The sequence below is a fragment of the Sceloporus occidentalis genome, unplaced genomic scaffold (assembly GCF_023333645.1).
Source record: "Sceloporus occidentalis isolate IW3139 unplaced genomic scaffold, rSceOcc1.0.p SCAF_2, whole genome shotgun sequence".
NCBI lineage: Eukaryota > Metazoa > Chordata > Lepidosauria > Squamata > Phrynosomatidae > Sceloporus > Sceloporus occidentalis.
Genome location: NW_028316982.1, coordinates 239929443 through 239952014, shown reverse-complemented (window position 1 = coordinate 239952014; position 22572 = coordinate 239929443). Strand labels below are relative to the sequence as shown.

At 41.0% G+C, this 22572-nt stretch overlaps 1 protein-coding gene across 1 annotated transcript; it reads left to right on the top strand.

Annotated features, from left to right (window-relative positions):
* Positions 1-15281: 15281 nt before the first annotated feature.
* LOC149319867 (regulatory factor X-associated protein-like) lies at positions 15282-22384 on the top strand. The gene is made up of 3 exons (XM_089512497.1): positions 15282-16095; positions 19572-19679; positions 21019-22384. The coding sequence occupies exons 1-3, from the start codon at positions 15526-15528 to the stop codon at positions 21127-21129; spliced, it is 789 nt and encodes a 262-aa protein (XP_089368623.1). The 5' UTR covers positions 15282-15525; the 3' UTR covers positions 21130-22384.
* The last annotated feature ends 188 nt before the right edge of the window (positions 22385-22572 follow it).

The window sequence follows — 22572 nt, the reverse complement described above, 5'->3', positions numbered from 1 at the left end:
CCATGAATTGCTTTTAAAAACAAAAAAGAATGCATGGCAATTGCATCCTTTTTCGGCATTTCCGAGGTGAGGAATTTTTATTATTATTATTATTATTATTATTATTATTATTACTACTACTACTACTACTACTGCATGTGTAAGAGGCATTCTGGGGTGGCAAGGAGTGAGGGATACAGGATGCATTAGCTTGCATTTTGGGGTTGAAAATGGGACCAAGGGCAGATCATAACCTGCACTGACCCAAATGCCCACAACACACACACATACACACAAAAGAGGTTTTTAAATTTGACAAAATGTGCGCATTTTGGTGCATTTTGTGCCTGGCTCTTTAAAAAAAAAAAGGAGAGGGAAGCACACTTCCGATGCCCCAATGAGTGCTGCAAACATCACCTATGATGATCGCTTGATTGACAACAGGCGCCTTCATGTTAAACCTGATTTCTGAAGAAGGCATTCGGGTTAAAATGCCCCTCATTTTGTAGTGGGCACTCGCTTACGGAGAGATGTGGGAGAGCCCCCCCCCCCAAGTCTGCCCACTTCCTTCAGGAGCAAAACCGCCAGTGGGAATGGGGCCTGGGTATCTTCTGCATTAATACTTAAACAATCAGGAGGTTTACAATTTCTTCATGATTCACTAGAACCAAGATAATAAAACATGCCCATGATTGCTATTTAAAAAATGAGATGCAAGACCCACATCCCACATTTAACCCCTAACTTTCCCCCACCTCACTGTAGTCAGAACCATTGTAATCCAACAAATCTGGGGAGCACATGGTTGGGAAATTGCTTTCCTGGATTAAGTTTCTGTTCTTGTTGGTGTTGTGTGCCTTCAAGCAGTTTCTAATTTAGGATGACCCTGTCATTGGGTTTCTTGGCAAAATATATTCAGAGAGGGTTTGCCATTGCCTTCTTCTGAGGATGAGAGAGTATGACTTGTCTAAGGTCACCCAGTGGGTTTTCATGGCCAAGTGGAGATTTGAACCCTGGTCTTCAGAATCTTGGTCCAATGCTCAAACTTAAGCCCTTTCGAAACTGAAACATATATACACAGTTTAACTTACTATTAGAGCAACATATCTTTACCTTTTTTCTTTCTGTTATAAAGCTGATGGATTTTATTGCTAAGTTATTTAGCAAGTGAGCCTGTAAAGCTATAAAAAGGTCTTCCGTCCCTCCTTTTCTCCTAATACTGAAGTTCTTATGTCCCATTCAGAATGCCTACTTCACTGAGATGCAATTGCTTTGAAGGCTCTAGTCATCTTCCCAATAGGAGTTCTATATTCTGTCTTGGCCTTTGATATGATAATATTTGGGAGGTGAGGGATCTACTCCTTTTGTATTAATATATTTTTAAAGATGTGGTAAAGTTCATATTTAGCTTCTATTTTACACTACAGACAGCTAGCTATATTTCAGAATCATAAATCTCAAGTATGGGGATTTGTGGCAGAAGAGTGAGAACTGATGGTGTTTTAGCTAATGAGTTGATTTTAGTGTATATATATATATATATGTGTGTGTGTGTGTGTGTGTGTATACACACACACACACACACACACTATACACTGTATTGTATTCCTCTTAAGAACTATTCCAAATGGACTTGTTCCAGAAGTCAAGCCCTTTCATACACATCTGATGTGTTTGTTCACTCCATCACACATGTATGAACATATTTTTCATTACTTGCTAGATCAGGAGTTTCCCAGTCCCTGAGACTGTAGGGTCCAAATTGTAATGCCTAGGGATAGACACTAGTGAAGTTTGAGAGAGGAGGGGTAAACCAGGTAAATCTCCTGAAAAGATGTAAACAGTCAATCCAAAGCAGTCTATAGCAGGGTCGACAACACACAGTAATATGTGTACACACACACACACACACACACACACACACACACACACACACATTTTTGAAGGCAGTGGTCTCACTCAGATTCCATCCCATCTCCCTGAGGAAAAGAGAAGGGCCAAGCCTTGGGATTGGTAACTTTAATCTCAGGGCAAAGTACCCCTGATACGCAACTGCAATTAACATTTTTGTGACTTTTAACAAAAGAAGCCAAAGGAGAATGCCTTCTTTAAAACTATCAAATGGAGCATTTAATACTACTCCCTTTTAATACTAATTGTTTCCTACTGAAAGTGGCTTTCTTGTCACCAACAGATTAAATCATAGAATCATGGGGAAAAGGTATCTGCTGTGTTAGAGACCCAAGAGGGACTGGGGATAGTTTGGGCAGAAGAAAAGCTTAACTCCCAGAATCCTGCATGTGGGGAGGGGAGAAAAAGTAGATTTGAGTCCACTCTTAAGAGTTGTGCTGTCTATATATAGTTTACCAATCTGGGTATGCTCTGCTTCTCTTAATCAGTGTTGATTCTATCTCACAGCAGTGACATTTGCTCAGAATCCCTGGGTGGAAGATGGCACTAGAACAGAGCACTTTTGCCAATGAAGTGCTTTACTCAGTGGTGGTGTCTTGGAAGAATGAAATTCTCCAGGGATAGGTATTTCATTGGCTCAGAAGTACTTTCCTGCATGAACAGCCATCATCTTGTGAGTGAGCTGAATGTGAAAGTAGGTGATTTTAATTTGCCACAGCTTTAGAGAAAATCTCTGCCAGATCATATGCAGTGTGCTGAGGTACCCAGCGGAGAAAAAAAAAAAGATCAGTGGTTATAATCTACCACCACAGACTCAGGCTTGCAGAAATATTCATAAGAGCAACACCCTTCAAATTTGCATTTTAGGATTTTTGTCGCAATAACATATTGTTGTATAGCGCTAATTGTGTAACTCTCTTCTTGAAATAAAACACATGGAAGCAATAATTTCTGGTGGGGACAGAGAGTGGCCATGGTAGTTTGTTGAAGCAGAAATGACAAAGAACTGTGCAGTATCTTATAGGTTAGCAAGTTTTATTAGGCCTAAGAGCTTGCACAGACAGCAACCCATGAAAGTTTGTGCCAAATAAAACTTGTTTGTCTCCAAAGTGCCAGAGGATGCAAAAGTAGGACACATTATGCCCTTTAATTATATATGTGCTGCAAGATTTGGATTTTGTAAGCCCCATAATGAATTCAATAAGATAGTACACTGGGCCCTTGGCATCAGCTGCAGTTTGGTTCCAGGATCTCCCATGAATGTCAAAATGAGTGGATACTCAAGTCCAGTTAAATACTGGGCATAGTAAAATGGTGTCTCTTATATAAAATAGTAAAATCAAGGTTTGCTTTTTGGAATTTGAAAAAAATATTTTCAAATCATAGATGGTTGAATCTATGGATAAAGAGTCAATGGATATGGAGAGCCAACTGTATTATGCTCTTTTAGATGCTGCTGAATCAAAATTGCCAACAGCCCTTACCTTTGCATTGCTGGTCAGAGCTAATAAAAGTTGCAGTCCATTGTCATCTAGAGCAGGGGAGTGCAACTGTAAATGACTAGGGGGCTGCATTAACCACCCCAGGATTCTTTGGAGGATCATACCCCAACAGCACATACAAATATTCGCCCCCCACCCCCCCGCTGGTGCCCTGAAATGCTCTCTACAGGACATGGTGAATTCTCATCATATTTTGGACTTTTCTTGGTAGATGGTGGAGTCCTTCTTGGGGGGAAAACAGAGGAAGAATGGGCATCTTTCAGAAGTGCTTTTGCTGTGTATTCCTGAATGGCAGGGGTTGGAGTAGATAGCCCTTGAGGTTTTAATAAATAAAACAAGTTAGTGTTGTAGTTCCTGCCCTGCTTTCAGAATCTCTTCAGAAACAGATTCTGAATTTCATCCAAATGATTGCTTAGAATGCTTTCCTCACTCACTCTAAGATATCATTCTCGATCCTCGAAAGGGAACAGCGGGATATAAATATTATTATTATTATTATTATTATTATTATTATCAATTTATTCCCATCACACAACCTTTAATATTGTTTTTCTAAAGGCGCCAGATCCTGTCTGATCCTGGAGGCTAAGCAGGGTCAGCTCTGCTTACTACTTGGATGGGAGGCCACCAACAAATGCCAGCTGCTGTGGGCTATATTTCAGAGGAAGGAATTGGCAAGACTACCTCTGGTGATATCATAAGTGTTGGGCATCAGATACCACAGTTTCTCATAGCTCATCAGTTAAACAAATACACACATACACCGAGACACTCAAAGTGTTTATGGGTAGAAGCTTCTCTTGCTGTTGTTAACTACCGTCAACCCAACTTCAATTTATGAATGATAGACCTCCAAGTCACCCTGTCTTCCACAACCCTGCTCAGGTCTTGCAGACTCAGATTCATGGCTTCCCTGAATCTATCCTTGTGGTTTCCCTCTTTTCAGTGTGTAGTTATACGTAGGATGAGACAGGATTACAAGAAAATGTTTCTTATTCATTTTTGTATTTTGTAACTAAAGAACAATGTTTTACTTTTCTGCCCAGCAATTTTGCAGAATAATTTAGGGTTGCCATAATTCTCTACTAAAAACAGGGACAAAATGTAGGACAAAATTTAGACCAAAATATAGGACAATTGTAGGATAAAATTTAGCCCCAAATGTAGGACATTTAAGGTCCTCCATTTTTCTTAAATGTCCTACATTTGGGGCTAAATTTTATCCTACAATTGTCCTATATTTTGGTCTAAATTTTGTCCTACATTTTGTCCCGGTTTTTAGTAGAGAATTATGGCAACCCACTTCAACATCCTTTTACACAACCAAAGGCTTTGCAAGTGGAAACCTCTATTTTTCCACAACCCCATCCAGCACATACCCCATATCCCAGTTTTCTGGTGACATGTATATGTTTAATTCATGCCCAAATTTCAGTCATGGAGCAGTGTGATTTCTATACCAAATTCAATCACTATCAATAAAGCCCCCTATGGCCCTGTATGCTAGATGAAGGAATCACATGGTGTGTGGCTCACATGCACTACCATTCATTTCACTGGTTCTGGTTACTTTGTGGGCCCTCGTCCAAAAAACAGGGGAACAAAAAGCAGTAGCAATTTTCCTTTAGAAGAAGGTGAAGGCAGATATTTTGCAGTACTGCAGAAAAAGGCTTAACAGCTAGTGGTGGTGATACAGCCCATTGGTCCCAGGGGAAGAAAAATAGCCCCTGGCCCTAGAATTTGAGCACTGTTAAACCAGTTTATTGACCTAAAATTCGGATTTTTCAGGATAATTCGATTCAGATTCGAATCTCAATGGAAACAATATTGGAGCAATGCAGGTCGAATGTGGGCTCTGATGGAAACAATGCACCCATGATTCACGTCCTGATCCGCATTATAGGCCAGTGGGAATGGCACCTTAATATATTTGGAAGGCAGGCTTTGCAATGTCACCCCCACCCCCACCCTGCCACCAGTAAATAACCATAGGCCTATGAAATTAATGGGGTCACCATAAGTTGTTAGGAGACTTTAAGGCACACACACACCAGCTCCTAATCATTCAGCTTTTTTCATTTCAGCAGTACAGAATAATCTGGGGTAGGTAGGAGGGGTTATTTTATTGTTCTTGAGATTTGGAAACTCTTGACAATCTGTTTCAAATCACCCAGAGATCCACCTTCTACCAACTCCTGGTATAAGTAAGATAATTTTGTACGTTTTTATTTTAATCATCTCATTTTATCTCCATCCTGCCCCAATTTCCTTCAATTAAATCCTATGATTGGGAAAATTCCATTAAAATGAATAGGCTTTTTGCTGAGACAGAATGGCATGGAACAGCAAGACTCACAGCATCCATTTGTGTGCAATTATTTCAGCAAGAAACAAAAACGCCACCGACCCAATTGTTATAGTATTATTGTGTTGAAACACCAGTTTTACGTTTAGAGCCAAGATGAGCAGATGGAAGCAATTTTAGTAACAATTGTATATCTTTGACGTATGCTTTACACCCTCCTTCACAGCTGATACAGATCAGTTTCTTCCTCCTCTCCATACCCATCCATTTTGGCAGCATATTTTTAATCTTCCAAAGGGTAAGTGCCCTAATAGGGACATGGAATCCAAAGTGCATTAGAACGGCTTCACCCATTCCAGAATAATTGGGCCATAGCCTAATTCTAAAGCTTGGAAAGGTATTTATTAAAAGTAATTAGTTGCAAGGTGTCAGCATGGTATAGTGTCTTGAACTAGGATTCTGGAAAGCAGGATTTGAATCCCTGCTCAGCCATGGAAACCCACGGTGTGACCTTGGGCAGGTTAAACTCTCTCAGCCCCAGGGAAAGGCAATGGAAAAACTTCCTCTGAACATATCATGCCACAAAAAAATCATTGCAGGTTTTCCTTTGGGTCACCACAAGTGGGAAATGACTTGAAGATACAGAACTACAACAGCTAGTTGCAGTTGTAGTTTTCAAGCTGCTTCCTTCAGTCATCAACAAGATAAGAAAAAATAACCCTATAGCACCTTTGAGACTGAAAAAAAAAAAGATTTCTATCATATGATTTTGTGTACTTCAATTCACATCATCAAATGCATATAATGGAGTCAATGAAAACTTAAGCTAGGTTCAGTTCTGACTTATGGTGTTTTCTGGGGTCGAATGTGTGTTACTCACCCCACGTCATCCAGTGGGTTTCCATGGCCATGCAGGGAACCACGACCTGATCTCCAGAGTCACAGTCCAACACTCAGATCACTACACCACACGTACCCCTCCACTATTTAGCAAGGCCACACACCCTGTAAACCTGAAATGTACAGTTACACTGCAGAAGGAGATATTATCTATAATTGAGTAACAATATTAATGTAACTCAGTTATAACTTTGTTCTTGCAAGACTGAATTAATTACAAGTAACTAGTTACTTCCAAGCACTGTTTCACAGCAGATGATTTGTTCAGCTTCCTGAGATCTGCTTGTATATATCAAACCCATGTGAATAAAGAAACTGAGCAACTGGCATTAGAGTAAACAATACTATGATTCTGGCTAAAGAAACTTCCTGTATTACAGGCTAATAGTGATACTACCTATGCGTGTTACTCAAGCTTTTTACATATGATTATCACAGTAATCATATAAAGTAAGGTGATTTTATTCATCATAACACATTAATGTCTTGTGCTGAGTCAAATCATAGGTCCATAAAGGTCAGTGCTGTTTACATTGTTTGGTGACAGCTTTGCAGGGCCTCCAGCATTGCTTTCTTTCAGCCTGCTACATAAGATTATATCAACTGGCAATATTCAGGACTCAAACTGGGATTTATAATCTATTACTGCTGTAGTTGGGACTGATGTGAGAACTTGAAAAAAAAATGCTGTTTAGGGGTATCACTCCTGAAATCACCCAATCAGCATGGTAATAGTAATGCTGGCTGAGAAATTATGTGAGTTATATTCCTCAATAGTAACTTGTTCAAGCTCTGTTTGATATTCAAGAGAATAGTGATTTGCAACAAGGGAATTTAATGGATTCACTACAAAGTCAAAATGTGGATTGGGAAGTTTAGAATTCATATTCTTACACTATACCAAGGTGTACCATATGCTAAAGAACTTTAGAGCTTTTAGTTTGAGGGTGCAAGCAATAGAGCTCTCTAGCAGAGAATTCCAAGTCCTACACCAAACTACAAATCCCAGAATTCTGTGGGATGAAGCCAAAAGGGTTAATGTACTAACAGACTGTTACAATTGCATAGTGTGGATAACTATACAGTGAAAAGCATAATATAAGGATAGAATTATCTCGTCTAGCCTTCTCCAGCCTGGTGCCCTTGAGATATTTTGGACAATAACATCTATAATTCCCCATCATTGGCCTTGCTAGCTGAGGTTAATAGGAGGTGAAAATCTGAGACAGCTGAAGGCCACCAGGTTGTGAAAGCTATTCTAGGTACATTTTGTTCTCATTAATGCACAATTACATAATGTGCAACCTGCTGAAAACTCACTTTTCTTGGATCGCAGAAAACATGGAATATACTACCCAGATCAAACAAATCTTCAAACAATAAGCCACAGTGGGCCCTTGGTATTGCTGGGGTTTGGTTACCGGACCTCGTGTTGATATTAACATCTGTGGGTGCACAAGTCCCATTAAATACCATGTTGTAGTAAAATGATGTCCCTTATATAAAATGGTGAAATCAAGGTTTGCTTTTTGGAATTTATATATTTTTGGAACATTTTCAAGCCTTTGATAATTGAATCCGTGGATATGGAGGGCTGACTGTAGTACCATGGAGTGTTATGTTGAAGTGTCTCCTGTTGTTTCAAAGGCTGTGATTTTATGGTTCCTTCTTAATTTACTGAACCAGAAGAATAACTAGTGTCAGTCTGTCAGCTGGAGATAGCTTCTTAAGGAGCTTTAATTACTTGACAAAAAATCTGAGCCACATGCTGGTACCCTGTGCTCAGATCTCATTGTCAGTGGTGGAAGAACCTTCTCTCGGCAATAACAGTCCCTTGTTTTTTCATGATACAGCCAAGTGGAAGCATGTTCTCGCAGACATTCACAAAAGGGCTTTCAAAGACTCAATGTGATTCTGATGGCTTGTTGTTTTCCATCCTGACTTACAATGTACTACTAAATTGGATTGTGACCATTGACTCCTCCTGCCCAAGTGGTAAGCAGAGTTCTACCATCTGGCTGCGTACCTGTATCCGGCACATTATGGTGAATTCTTAATCAGGGAGAGCAAATAAAATGGCGTATAAAAACACATACATTTTTAAGACTGCTAAATAAAACAACACAGTAACAGTTCATACTGCAAAACATTGACATTTTATATGCATAATTGCTTATTTAACATGCACACATGAAAACAAGCAAGAGGTGCGTTATCGTTAGGGAGACCAGCTTATATATTTTGAAATAGTTCTATCCAGTGATAAAACTGTTGAGGCTAGAGTTGTGGGGTGTCATTAAAGAGAAAATGTCAGAGGAGGAAGTGTTTATAATGAAAACAGAAACAGTAGGAAACTGTAGGAGTACAGGGCACTTGGGCCTTATGTTCAAGCTGAATGCAAAAGATGCTGGAAACGTCTAATGCAAAAGAAAGACAAAATCCATACAAATGGGTTTTATTCAAACAACATGATGGGAGGGCAGGTTAAATCTAATTTTAAAATACGTTTCCCAGACTATGCTTCCTTTTCGCATTGGGTTGTATTTTAACTGTTTCAGTGACAAGTTGCAGGAACATGTTTGCAGAAAGCAATGTGATAAACAAAACCTAAGCTGGGAAAGAATGAGATTCTACTCCAGCTGAGAATGCATGATAGCCATTAGGGCTGAAGGGCGGGGTAAAAATACCATAAATAAGTAAATAAAAATGAATAGCAAAACAGAGAGAAAGGGGACAGTTGATAAGTCTGCCAGTTATCTCCCAGCATATTAACAAAACAAAACAAAACAAAAAATAGATTGTTAAGTTTGGTCCTCAAAATGGAAATCTTAAGAAAAGTGGAGATTGGTGAAAGAAAAAGTCATTTCTAGATACACTTTGGAAAAAGTCCTTCAGGTGATCTCTAAAAGGTTCAAAATGTTTTTATTTACTCATACAAGGTTTCCTTGACCTGGTTGTTTCATTTCCCATTTACATACTATTAGTTTTTGTTTTGTTTTGTTTTGTTTTGTTTTGTTTTGTTTTGGGGGGGCTGCTGACACTTGTTGAAGTGCTCTTCATTTTTTTGTGGTGTAGGAATCAGTTGTTGTGTGACTTCAATTCATATCTGGAGTATGGTGACCCTAAAGTGAACCTGTCACAGGGTTTTCTTAGCAATATTTGTCCAAAGGTGAGTTTGTCCTTCCCTTCTTCTGAGGCTGTGAGAGTGTGATTAGATGGACCACCGAGTGGGTTTCCATGGCAGAGCAAGGATTCGAATCCTAGTTTCACAGTGTGCTAGTTCAACACTCCAACTATGACACTATGTTGGCTCTCTTCTTTAACGTCTTATTGTAAAATAATTACTAAGGTTTTGCATCTGCAGATACTTGGCTTGTGAGGTAATTCATTGTCTTGTTAGTAGCGTAATTCATATTTAGCAATAGTTTTAACAAGAATTAAAAATAGGAGAAGACAAAATGATTTTGAAATCATTTGTGAAATGTAATTTTTACCACCTAATCCTTTGCAATTAGGCATGTATTTAAGTGTGCCTTGACACCTCAGCGGATTAGCTGTAGAGATTCTACGCAGTACAATGCTACTCATTTTGTATTTTATCACAGCCTCATGTATCTTTCAAAGCTGAGTTTTAAAATCCCCAATACTTTTCTCGATGTGTTTTGTTTGCAATTTATGTTAGTACAATATGGTTATATGGTAATTTGCATTTAGATGGTTTTCTCTGTACAGTTAGTGTGTCATTATAGATATTTCTTAGCCCTGCTTTTCAGTGAAGTTTTTCTTTTAATGCAACATCTGATGGAGAAACATTTTAAAGACAATTTTCTTGTGTAAAAATAAGAAGTCACACATTTGTAGATAAATTGGAAATGAAATGCTACTTTACAAAAATAAAACATTCTGTTTTATACTGAGTCAGACTGTTAACCTCGCTAGCTAATAATCATTGGTCTCTATTGACAGGCCAATGATCATGCCATGTCTCTGATAAAGATCTTTTTTCTTCAGTGTTCTGTCTGCATGTTGGGCACTTTGCTGCTGAGTTGTTAATGCTTCCTATTTGAACAGCATGTAAACACATGATGAGAAAAAAGAGAGTGGTCGTATTCCCCTTGTCTTTCAAATAAGTACTAGTATCTAACAACAATATTGTCTTAGGTCCATTATACAGATTTTGCACTATATGTATGCTCTTAACCTCAGGGGAAAGCAGAGGCAAACCCACACTAAACAAAACTTGCTATGAAACCCCCATTCTAGGTTTGTCTTAGGGTAATGGCTTAAAGGCAAACAACAACAGCAGCAAATATACATTTAACTATGAAAATTATAATATTTTGTCCTTGGTTGTTTATAAAAAATCGAATGAAATTTAATATTGGTCTGACTTCAATAACAAATAAATAGGGTTGCTAGTTCCGATCATCTCAAGTCCTGAAGTTCCTAGCCCAAAGCCTAAGGATGGCCCCTGCTGATATCATAAGTGTTGTGCATCAGATACCACAGTTCCTCATAGCTCATTAATTAAACAAATACACACATACACCGAGACATATTTTCCTGTTTGGAAATTAAGACAGAAATCTTAGCTAAAGGGGCTAATCAAGATGAAATGAGAGAGTTATTCCTTCTCACTTAGGGTTGGAACACTGGGCAGCTTGGGAGTGTGGCATTTATACGCAGCACACTCCCAAGCTGCCCTGAAGCCACCCGGAAGTCAGGCAGCCGCTGAGACATGAGTGGCTTCAAGATGCTGCAGCAGTGTGGTGTTTACACACCACATGCTCCCGGAGTATCTTGAAGCCAGCTTTGGGCTGCAGCAGGGCAAAATTTACCCTCCTATAACTTCACTTCATTAGACCTATAGTCATATAGGTGGCTGCCTCATGCTGCAGCTGGGAAGGATTGCTTTGCCATGCCTTTTTCATTTTTCCTCAGAATTTCCAAAGTGCAGTATCTGAACTAGCTACTAGGGGGAACCAATGAGCATTTTTCTATATTTTACAATGGCACAACAGTAAGCCTAATGGCAATGTATTAGTAACCAATATTTAAGTACTTTTGTGTCCTGCAGAAACAATATTCTGTGAGTCTAAGATTTACATTCTTTAAAATGAAACATAGTTCTTTTCAAGATTCAGCATATCCAAATGAGTCTATGAATAAGCAATGACCTGTTGGATTGCCAGATTAAAGTAACAAAGTGAAATTGAAGGCTTTCATGGCTGGCATCCATAGTTTTTGTGGGTTTTTTGGGCTATGCAGCTGTGTTCTGGAAGAGTTTATTCCTGATGTTTCGTCGGGAAGCAAGAAAATGGTGCTGGGCATGGGGGAGCCCAGGACGGCAGCATGCCGGGTCCTGGGCTCCGTTGTGGCCCTTCCAGCCCCAGAGCTCCCTCCGGAGAAAGAAATCTGGGGCTGGAAGGGCCGCGATGGAGTCCAGGACCTGGCATGTTGCCATCCTGGGCTCCCCCATGTCCAGCACCATTTTCTTGCTTCCCGCTGTCTCTGAGAGACAGCAGAGGCCCAAAAATGGCAGGGAGGAGGAGGAACAGGTATGTGCGTGCCTGTTTCTCCTTCCCCAAGGGCCTGTGCCCGGCGAAACGGCCCGGAGTGCCACTTCCGGCATGCGTGGCATAGGTTCGCCATCACGGGTCTTGGTGAAAGAACGAAAAGACTTTATTGCAGCCAAAGTAAAATAGTGACAAGCCAGCATTTAAGTTGGTACTAACCTTCCTTGGCATCTTGCCACTATATATAGACCAGAGCTACCTAGCCCTACCAGTTGGCAATCTAACATTTTGACTTCTGTCTGGTAACTGCAATATAACCATTTGATTTCTGCCTGGTAACTGTACTATAACCTTTTGTTTTACACCTGGTAACTCTAATGTAACTTTTGGATTACTGCCTGGTAACTGCTATGCAGCCTCTTGATTTCTGCTTGACAACTGCAGTCAGATTCCTCCCAACTGTTCTTTGAAAACAGTGCCAAAATTCAACCTCCCCCCCCCCCAATATATATAACACAATCTATATACAGTCGCCCCTCCTGGTTCGTGGACTGGCCATTTGCAATCTTGAATTGTTGCAATGGGAAGCCAGGAGAGACAAAATGGCGCATACACCTGCACCACGCATGCAGAACCGCATAGCCATTATATCCAATGGGGCTTGGATATTTGCATTTTTTCCGATTCACGGTGTGTGTGTGTGTGTGTCCAGGACAGATCACCTGCGAATTGGGAGGGACGACTGTGTGTGTGTGTGTGTGTGTGTGTGTGTGTGTGTGTGTAATACATACACACAACACAACCAATACAGGCTTTATTGGGTTTTTCAAGCTATGTGGCCATGTTGTAACAGAGTTTATTCCTGACAGCCACAGATGCTGGCAAAACATCAGGAATAAACTTTTCTAGAACATGGCCACATAACCTGAAAAACCCATAAAAAACTATGGACGCCGGCCGTGAAAGTCTTCGACTTCACATATAAATATATACATTTCCCAACTTCATCCATAAGGAGAGAAACAAAACCCTTTTGGGTTCTGGCAGCCATCTATACTAGAGACAAAACTGCCACGTATTTGTCTTTAATAGAAGCATCAGTGATAGTGTTGTCTATGGAATTCCATTCCATCTCCGCTTTGTCAAATCCAAACTTGTAGTCTACAAGTAAGCTTTATTTATTCAATGGCATCTCCCCCCCCCCGCAAAAAAGTGTGTGTGTGTGTGTGTGTGTATTCATACATACACATTTGCAGTTTCTTTTTTAGAGAGTGTCTTGAGTTATGGCAGATTGGCTGTAGTACAATTTTTAACTTTTCCTACTGAATATGCATATAAAAGTTTTTCTTTCTGTTTATTATTCTCTTCCTTTGTACTTCATAAACTCTCTGAGACAAAGAAACGAATATGCTATGTTTGCTGTTAGGCAAAATAAGCAATAGTTTTGTGTGGGTTTTTGGGGCTATGTGGCCATGTTCTAGAAGAGTTTATTCCTGACGTTTCGCCCGCATCCTTGGCTGGCATCTTCAAGAGTCAGGAGGGCTAAGTGGACGAACTGACTGATGAGTAAGTCAATTTCTATGAGTCTTCCAGCTGCCTGTGTTGTATACCTTCATGTTTTTTTTTGTTAGGGTGACTGCATGGTGAACTTATCATGGGATTGTCGTGGCAAGATTTGTTACAAGGGGGTCTAGCAGTGCCTTCCTCTGAGAATGAGAAAGGGTGATTTGCCTCAAGCCATCCAATGGTTTTCCATAGACGAGTGGGGATTTGAACTTGTTCTCCCGGAGTCATAGGTCCAAAACACACTGCAGAAATAATCCAGTTTGAGACTGCTTTAACTGCCTTGGTTCAGTGCTAGGGAATTCTGGGAGCTGTAGATTTGTGAGACATTTAGCCAGAGAGCTCTAGTTCTACAACAAACTACAATTCCCAGGATGCCCTAACACTGAGCCAGGGCAGTTAAAGCGGTCTTGGACCATAGTCCAACAAACCACTAGCCCATTCTGGCTCGCTTGAATCTCTGATAGAAGTCAAAGATAAGCCATGTCGGTTTGTAGAGAGATCTTGTAGCACCTTTGATGCATCTGAGGAAGTAGACTTACGCCTACAAAAGTTCATGCTGCCAACTTCTTTCTTCAGTTAGTATCACAGGTGCTACAGGATCTCTCTACATATTGAATCTCTGAGAGTGGAACTGTATTTTTGTAATACAATGTTTAATTGTGAGAACTAGTGTGGGGTAGTAGTGTTGGTTTGAGTACTGAACTGTGGTTTCTGCCACACTGCAGAATTAATGCAGTTTGACACCGCTTCAACTTGCCATGGCTCCATCCGATGGATTCCTGGGGGACTTGTTGTGGCACCAGAGCTCTCTGACAGAGACTAGGTTTCTCACAAAACTACAGATCCCAGAATTCCACAGAACTGAGTTGTGACAGCTAAACCGGTGTCAAACTGTAGCAACTCTGCAGTGTAGATACAGCCTCTTATTATTAATTTTATTATTATTTTATAAATAAAATAAATAAATGTTATTATTATTATTACTATTATTATTATCATTATTTATTTCATGGGTTCCAATCGATTTTTTTTATTTCGCGCCCTTGCCAAAAAAACTCTATCGGAGCACGGCGCATGCGCCCTTTGACGTCACCGAGACGCTATAAACTCTTCTCGGGTAACCTCGACTGAGCTGCGCGCGCATGCGCTAGCGCTCAGTCACTCGTGGCCATTGTTATTGTTGTCGTTAACGGCCGTCAGCTCGAGACCTCCAACAACTCGGGCGCTCTCGCTCATTGGCTGTTTCGCTTCCCAACTGCCGTGACGTCAGCAGTCCTAAATAGTTTCAGGGAGAGAGTGGAAAAAAGGAGCGGCGGCAAGGCTGGTTGCTGCTCGCGCTCATGCTCAGTGGCTGCTTCGCATTCCAAGTGCCGTGACGTCAGCAGCCCTAAAGAGTTGGAAAGAGCGGTGGCAAGGGTGGTTGCTCACGCTCATTGGCTGCTTCGCTTTCCAGCTGCCGTGACGTCGGCAGCGCTAGAGAAGTGGGAAAAGGAGCAGCGGCAAGGGCGGTTGCTGGTGCTCACGCTCATTGGCTGCTTCGCTGTCCAACCGCCGTGACGTCACCGGGGTTGGCGCTTGCGCAATCCAAAGAGTTCAGGCGAGGGGGCGAGTGCGCCTGCGCGCACGGTCGCGAGCCGTTCTGTCAGTGCCGTTTGGGCCGTTGCTGTGGCAGCCGCCGCCGCGGGGCCTCCGAGGGCCCAGCGGCGAGGCCTTTCCGCCCGCCAAGACGGAGCCCCCCGGGAACACCAGCGGCAGCTCGGCCGCCGCTTCCTCCTCCTCGTCGTCGTCGCCGTCCCTTTCCCCGCCGCAGCAGCAGCAGCAGCAGCAGGCCCTGACGCTGCTGGTGATGCAGCCCTGCGGCGGCGGGGACGGGGAGGCGGCGGCGGTGGGGGCCCTCTTCCAGCAGCAGCAGCCGCCGGCGCCTCCGGTGCTCCTTCCCATCCAAGCCGCCCCCGAGGCCCCGCCGCCCCCTTCCTCCTCCTCCTCCTCCTCCTCAGCCCAGGGCGGCCTCATGCTCTTCTACGAACTGGGCCCGGCGGCGGAGGCGGAGGCGGAGGCCGGGGAGAGCGCGGGAAGCCCGGGCGGAGCGGACCCGGACGAGGAGGAGGAGAGCGGAGCCCAGTCCGGGGGCGGGGGCGGCGGGGGCTGCAGCAAGAGCTGCACGTACGAGGGCTGCAGCGAGACCACGACGCAAGTGGCCAAGCAGCGGAAGCCCTGGATGTGTAAGAGGCACCGCAACAAGATGTACAAGGACAAGTACAAGCGCAAGAAGAGCGACCAGGCCCTGGGCAGCGGCGCCGGAGGGGCAGGAGGAGGAGGAGGAGGAGGAGGCGGTGGCTGCCCTGCCCCTGCTTCCGCTTCCCCTGGAGCCTCGGCACAGGCCGCAGCAGCCCCGGGAAGCAGCGCCCGCGCCGAGGTGAGGAGGAATCGAGAAGGGTTGGAAGGGACCGCAGTTGGACCCCATTCTGCCATGCAGGAACTCTCCCACACAGATCCAGCCTTTGCTCAAAGTCCTCCGAGGCTCTCACTGTCAGCAGGTTCCTCCGGATGTTTAGGACCAGAGAAGAAGAAAGCAGGTCCTGGTCAGGCCTTTCTCCAAGGAAGTGGGTCCTAAACGTCGCTCATCCAGATGTTTTGGACTTCACCTCCCAGCATTCCTGACAGCAGGCCAAGATGGCTGGGGCTTCAGGGGGTTGAAGTCCAAAAATACCTGGAGGACCAAAGTTTGGGAACCACTGCTCTAAGGCCCTGGCCTCAGAAGTTGAGCATCGCTGTAGATCGACTCTTGAGGTCTAATATGCACTGCAGGAATAATACAGTTTGACAACGCTTTGAATTACCAGATTTGAAGAGACCCCAAGGGCCATCCAGTCCAACCCCATTCTGCCATGCAGGAACTCCCAATCAAAGCATCCCTGACAGATGGCCATCCAGCCTCTGCTTAAAGACCTCCAAGGAGGGAGACTCCACTGTCGGGAAGTTCTTCCTAATGTTGAGGTGGAATCTCTTTTCCTGAAGTTTGCATCCATTCCTCCAGCTCCTAGTGTTTGGAGCAGCAGAAAACAAGCTTGTTCCCTCCTCAGTATGACATCCCTTCAAGTATTTAAACAGGGCTATCATATCACCTCTTAACCTTCTCTTCTCCAGGCTAAACATCCCCAGCTCCCTAAACACTATGAGGAACACTGTCCCTACTGTCAGGTAGTTCCTCCTAATGTCATCCAGTGGGTTTCATGGCTGAGCAGGGATTCAACCCCTGGTTCAATATGACATCCCTTCAAATATTTAAACAGGGCTATCATATCACCTTTTCATGGTCTCTTCTCCAGTAGAGAAAAGTCCTGCGAGACATTTTGGGCAGGATGGAGAGGTTGAGGAGAGATTGGGCAGATTTGTTGTTGTTGTTGTTGTTGTTGTTGTGTGCCTTCAAGCCATTTCTTTTTTAAAAAACAGCCACAACACAAACAACAAATCGTTGGAGGATGCTTAAATCTAGCTTGCTCCTTGCTGTACAAGTGATGTTTTTGTAATGAGCTTTTACCACAAAGTATATTTTACCACAAAGGAATAGAATTGTTGTTTTTGGTGTTGTGTGTCTTCAAGTCATTTCTAGACCCTAAAGCTAACCTGTCCTGGGTTTTTCTTGGCAGGATTTGTTCAAAGAAGGTTTGCCACTGCCTTACCTGAGGCTGAGAGAGTGTGACTTGGCCAAGATCATCCAGTGGGTTTCATGGCTGAGTAAGGATTCAAACCAACACTCAAACCACTACACCACGCTGGCTATAGGAATGCCACATATTGCCAGGGTTGGAGGATTATCCCCTTTTATTCAGATTGGGTGATATGCCACCAAGTCCTGTATTTGGGGGTGTGGGTCCTCTCCAAAAGACAGAAATGTGTGCATTGTGTAATTGATGAATATGGACATCGTGTTAATTTAAGGCAGAACCAGAGTGGTGTAGTGGTTTCAGTGTTGAACTAGGACTTTAGAGACACATGCTTTCAAGTTTATGAAAGCTCATGCTACCAGCTACTCAAAGGTGCTACAGAATTCCTTTGCATAAAGCTTAAAAGAGTTTTTAAAAGCTCTTACATTAAAACTCCATTAATTTGAAAAGGGTAGCATTAAGATGAGAATCAGCATGGCGTAGTGGTTTGAACGTTGAACTAGAACTCTGTAGGCTTGGGTTCGAATCATGGCTTGGCCATGGAAACCCACTGGGAAACCTTGGGCATGTCATGCTCTCTCAGCCTCGGATGGTGGCAATAACAAACACCTTCTGAAGAAACTTGCCAGGAGAACATTTGCCTTAGGGTTGCCATAAGTCAGAAACTATTTGAAGACAACAACAAAAGGCAGTGGCAAAAAGACAGACAAATGGGTCCTTGAACAGATCAGGCCTGAGCTGTCTTTGGAAGCCAAGATGATCAAATTGAGGCTGTTTTACTTTGGCCACATCATAAGAAGGCATCAGTCATTAGAAAAGAGAATGTTAGGAAAACAGTAGAAATACAAGAAGACCACACGCCGGATGGCTTGACTCAAAAGGGTCACTGGTGTATATTTACAAAGGATATATATAAACAGAACAGTGGACAACGTGGGTCTTGGAAATGCCTCATCCACAGGGTCGCCATGAGTTGGGGCTGATTTGAGGGCAGTTAACAACAGCTCAAACTTTTTACCCTTGGTTCCCCTTTAAAGAGTGCCTCTACCTCCACTCAATTTAGTATATTCATACAAATATTTTGTTCATTTAGTATGCATAGATGGCCCTTGTGTTTCCTGCCAGCGCTACCATTTTTTGATACTTTGCCGCTTTGAAGCAGCACTCTGTGTTACTTTCCAGCACCTGTACCCCAAAGATAAACCTGTCATGATGGAGGCATTTGTTGTTATGAACAACAGCAAAGTATGCAGCAGAGGCATACAGCTACAAAACACTTAGAGACAGATACAGAGGAACCACACTGTATCTGGTGTGATCTTACAAATGGCCAAGTGCCCCTTTGTGTTGTTGTTTTCTTTTCTATGATTATACAAATTGAGTAGTTCACAGATTTCCTGATGTGGGACTTTGGTGACCACAGCTTTTTGCCTGAACTGTTTCCATCACAAAAACATGGGCTTCAATCAGCAGATAAATCAGTGTGGAAATTAACTAGTATAAATTTATAGTATAGGCATGTTATTGTTGTTGTTGTTGTTGTTGTTATTATTATGCTTTATTTATATAGCACTGTAGATTTGCACAGCGCTGTACATACAAACAATAAAATAGATAAGAGTAAACCTGCCCATGGCATACAATCTGAGAAATAATAGCATAATACATATAAATAATACATAACAATACAGGAAAGGGTTCAATAAAACAGGCAACAAATTAAAAACATCAAATAGATAATAGTCACACAATGTTGGTTACTTTTGCAAGGTGACATTATGAACTCTGCTCTACAATAACTATCCTGATTCCATTCTGCCCTTTAATATTGGGTTAATGAAGGTAACTTTTTTTAATTACTGAATCTTAATGTTTAATCTTATATTAAATGGGTTAAGGTTTTATTGATTCAGCATACTTTAAGTCCTAAACTACTTTGTGTCCCATTTGTATGAGAAAAGTGGGATATAAATTTTAATTAAAAATATTTAGACTTTTCAGGATATTCTGGTGATAGAAAGGCCTGTAATAATGAATCATAAGACCTCAATTTTGTTTATAATTTACAAAAATTGTGGTGAGCCCCCCCACAATAATAATAATAATAATAATAATAATAGGATTTATTTATATGCCACCCAACCAATCACTGGGAATTAATTTACATTCTAATATAATGAGTTAAATATATTTTTCCCCTCTTTTTTCCTCTGTGTGCATTTAGGATTTCACTGAAAGTTCAGTTTCTGCATCAAAGCAAAGAACAGGAAATGTTGGAGATCGGCCAGCAAAACCTACGCTTTTGGAACAAGTGTTAAACCAGAAAAGACTTGTAAGTGCTTCTGATCTTTAAAAGAAAAAGCCTCAGTTTGGGTTTTCTGTATGATGATATGAGAACTTTGTATGGCAGAAATACAGGTTTTCATTTGTATGGATCAGGAATTCGTGTGGACTTAGCTGTTGTTTCAGGTAAACTGTAGTGTAATGTCTAGTTTCCTTTTTTTAGTTTGCTATATTTAGTGTGTAAGAAAACACACCTCTAAAATTATTCCATATGTACAGCTTTTAAAGTTATACCGTATGTATTTTCTGGAACAGTGCATTAGAAGATAAATGCTCTTAGTCACAAAACAACTGATGGTACACTGTGTGTGTAAATTCTGATAGGAGGATGAATTGTTTTCAGTCAGTAAATAAATGCATCTAGTAGATGCTCTATTTAAATTGGACGTTTTGTATTTCAAATGCAAAAAAGTGTGGCAGATGTAGCCTTTGAGGAGGTGTGGTGAAATTTTTAAAAAATTCTATCCTGGATATGTCAAGGAAAAAGTCAATGCTTGAAGATGGAAAATGAGGATATAGATTAAAAAGAAAGCAGAAATGATTATCTTAAATACATTATATATCATATTGTACTGTTTGAATTCTTTAAGTACTTGGATATTTCTTCTTCACAAAATCAGTGTTCTATTTTGTTAGAGAGGGAGATTTATAATAGCTATATAATCTTGTTTCCCAGCATGTATAATAACTCAATGACAAGATTTCAGGACAGTATACAATACTCAATTTAAAATAATTTGAAACAATTTAAATTGTTACGACAGTGAATATGTTGAACAAGTTAAAAGTATATGAAACAATTTTACAATTTTAGATTCCATAATCCTCCAAGGATGGACCATCTTAATTGCTCCCATTTCTGCAAGGGGAGGAAGTCTCCTATTGCCAAACCAAACTTCATAAGGAAATTAGCTGACAACAGTGGGTCTGCAAAAGTAGATATCCTCTGTCCACCATACAGCAAAAACTAGGTGCATAGTATGTCTTGTTACATATTTCAGGCCAGTGATGTACTGAGACAGCCTTATAGTTATCAAATCTTCAAAACTAATGCAAGGACCTATAAATACGTTTCTGTTTGGCACATCCAGCATACCGTATTTTCAAGCCCCACACAAGGAACTTACGTTCAGCTTCTCTGAAGAAACAAAAAAAAAAAGACCCTCATCTTTGTGTCCTGGTTGGGTGTGATATATGCTCAGCATATAGCATTGGGGTTAAAGCTATATGTAATGCCTATTAAAAGCCCTCCTATGCTCTGTACAATATGAAGTGACACAGTTGGAGCTAGTGTTTAACTTCACTTCGGGTGTCTTGTCTCTTTTTAGTCACTACTGAGAAGTCCTGAAGTTGTTCACTTTCTGCAGAAACGACAGCAACTGTTAAGTCAACAGGCCCTGGAACAAAGGCAGCAACAGTTTTCAGGAGCTTCAGTATGATGGCAGCAAAGCCCCCAGCTTATCCTCTGGTCAGCATCTTAAACGAAGAAAAGACTTGGACAACCAACCATCAAACTGCTCTAGCCATTGTAGACTGTGGTTTTGCTTTCTGCTTCTTGACAAGTCAGAAAACTTAGTGGAACCTATTTGTTTGTTTCAGAATGGTGTTTGATTTGTATTTATTTGAAATTATTTTAATAGCTTTATTCATTTGCCTTGTTCCATTGATATCTTGCATTAATTTTTGGAAGCTGTGTTGAGCTTTTTGGGGAGAGATTTTTAGTAAATCAAACTGATATCAGTTTAACTGTTCAATTGTTTTGTTGCGTGAATAGATTTCATATCATGCATAACATTATTCTTTGATGATTGTCATTGAAGAAAGCAATACTTACTTTCTGTGGAAGTTTTAAGTGGTAAACATTTTTATTGAGGAGCAGTTACTGTTCTTCTGACCCAGCACTGATGCTTGATTTGTCTCTTGGGCCAGTCTAGTTGATTGGTTTCTGTATCGCATTATAAATTAATGTGTCCTAGACTGGTATTAATTTTATATTTGTTTTTAAACATGGTTAAAAATTTTTTTAGTGTATTTTGGTATATTGCTGGCATGATTCTTCCATTTGAGCTTATTTATATTAATTTTATATTTTAAATGACTTATTTGTAATGATGAACCTAAGTTATAAGGATATATTGGTACATCGTTTTTGTATCTTTGTAGTTTTCATATTTCTGAACATATCTAGGACGTTTAAAAAAACACTTTTTAAAAAAATGTCATTTAAGTTAACTTTTTTACATCAAACTTTTAAAATATTTATCAATTGTAGATAATGGATTGGGTCCAGACTTGGAGATTCTTAAAGTACATCCACTGAAATAGTGGAACTTAAGTTAGTAGTACTAAATTAAGTCATATTCATTACAGTGGATCTACTCTAAATATGACGGACTGGATCCAGTCATATAAAAGATGTCTTGCCTGTGGATAAACAGAAATTAGCCGTCTTGTACTTCTGGCTTACCTTTAGAAGGAAATCTGAGCTGTGATAAGGGATTCAGATTTCAAATATACATGGTGCTTGTGTGTACTTGTTCTTCCATGTCTGAATTAAATATTTACAATGTGGGTAACATTTTTCAATTTTGCATGAAGAGAATAGTTAAATACATTTGTTTTAAACTTCTTCCCTGCTTGTTATACTCATTATGGTGCGTCCTACTGTGAAGTAAAGAATGACACTTTCCAGAATTTTGTTAAGTTGTATCTCCTTGCTGCTAAATCAATGGATCTAGTTCTGTTAACTGTCCCAGAGTGCATGTTTTCACTGATCAAAAGTGGCAGTTTGTACTTGAAAGTCATGTCATATTCAAGACTAACTGCTCCCTTACAAATAATAAATTTGACAGTGAGAATTACTGGCCATGCATCCTTTGCAG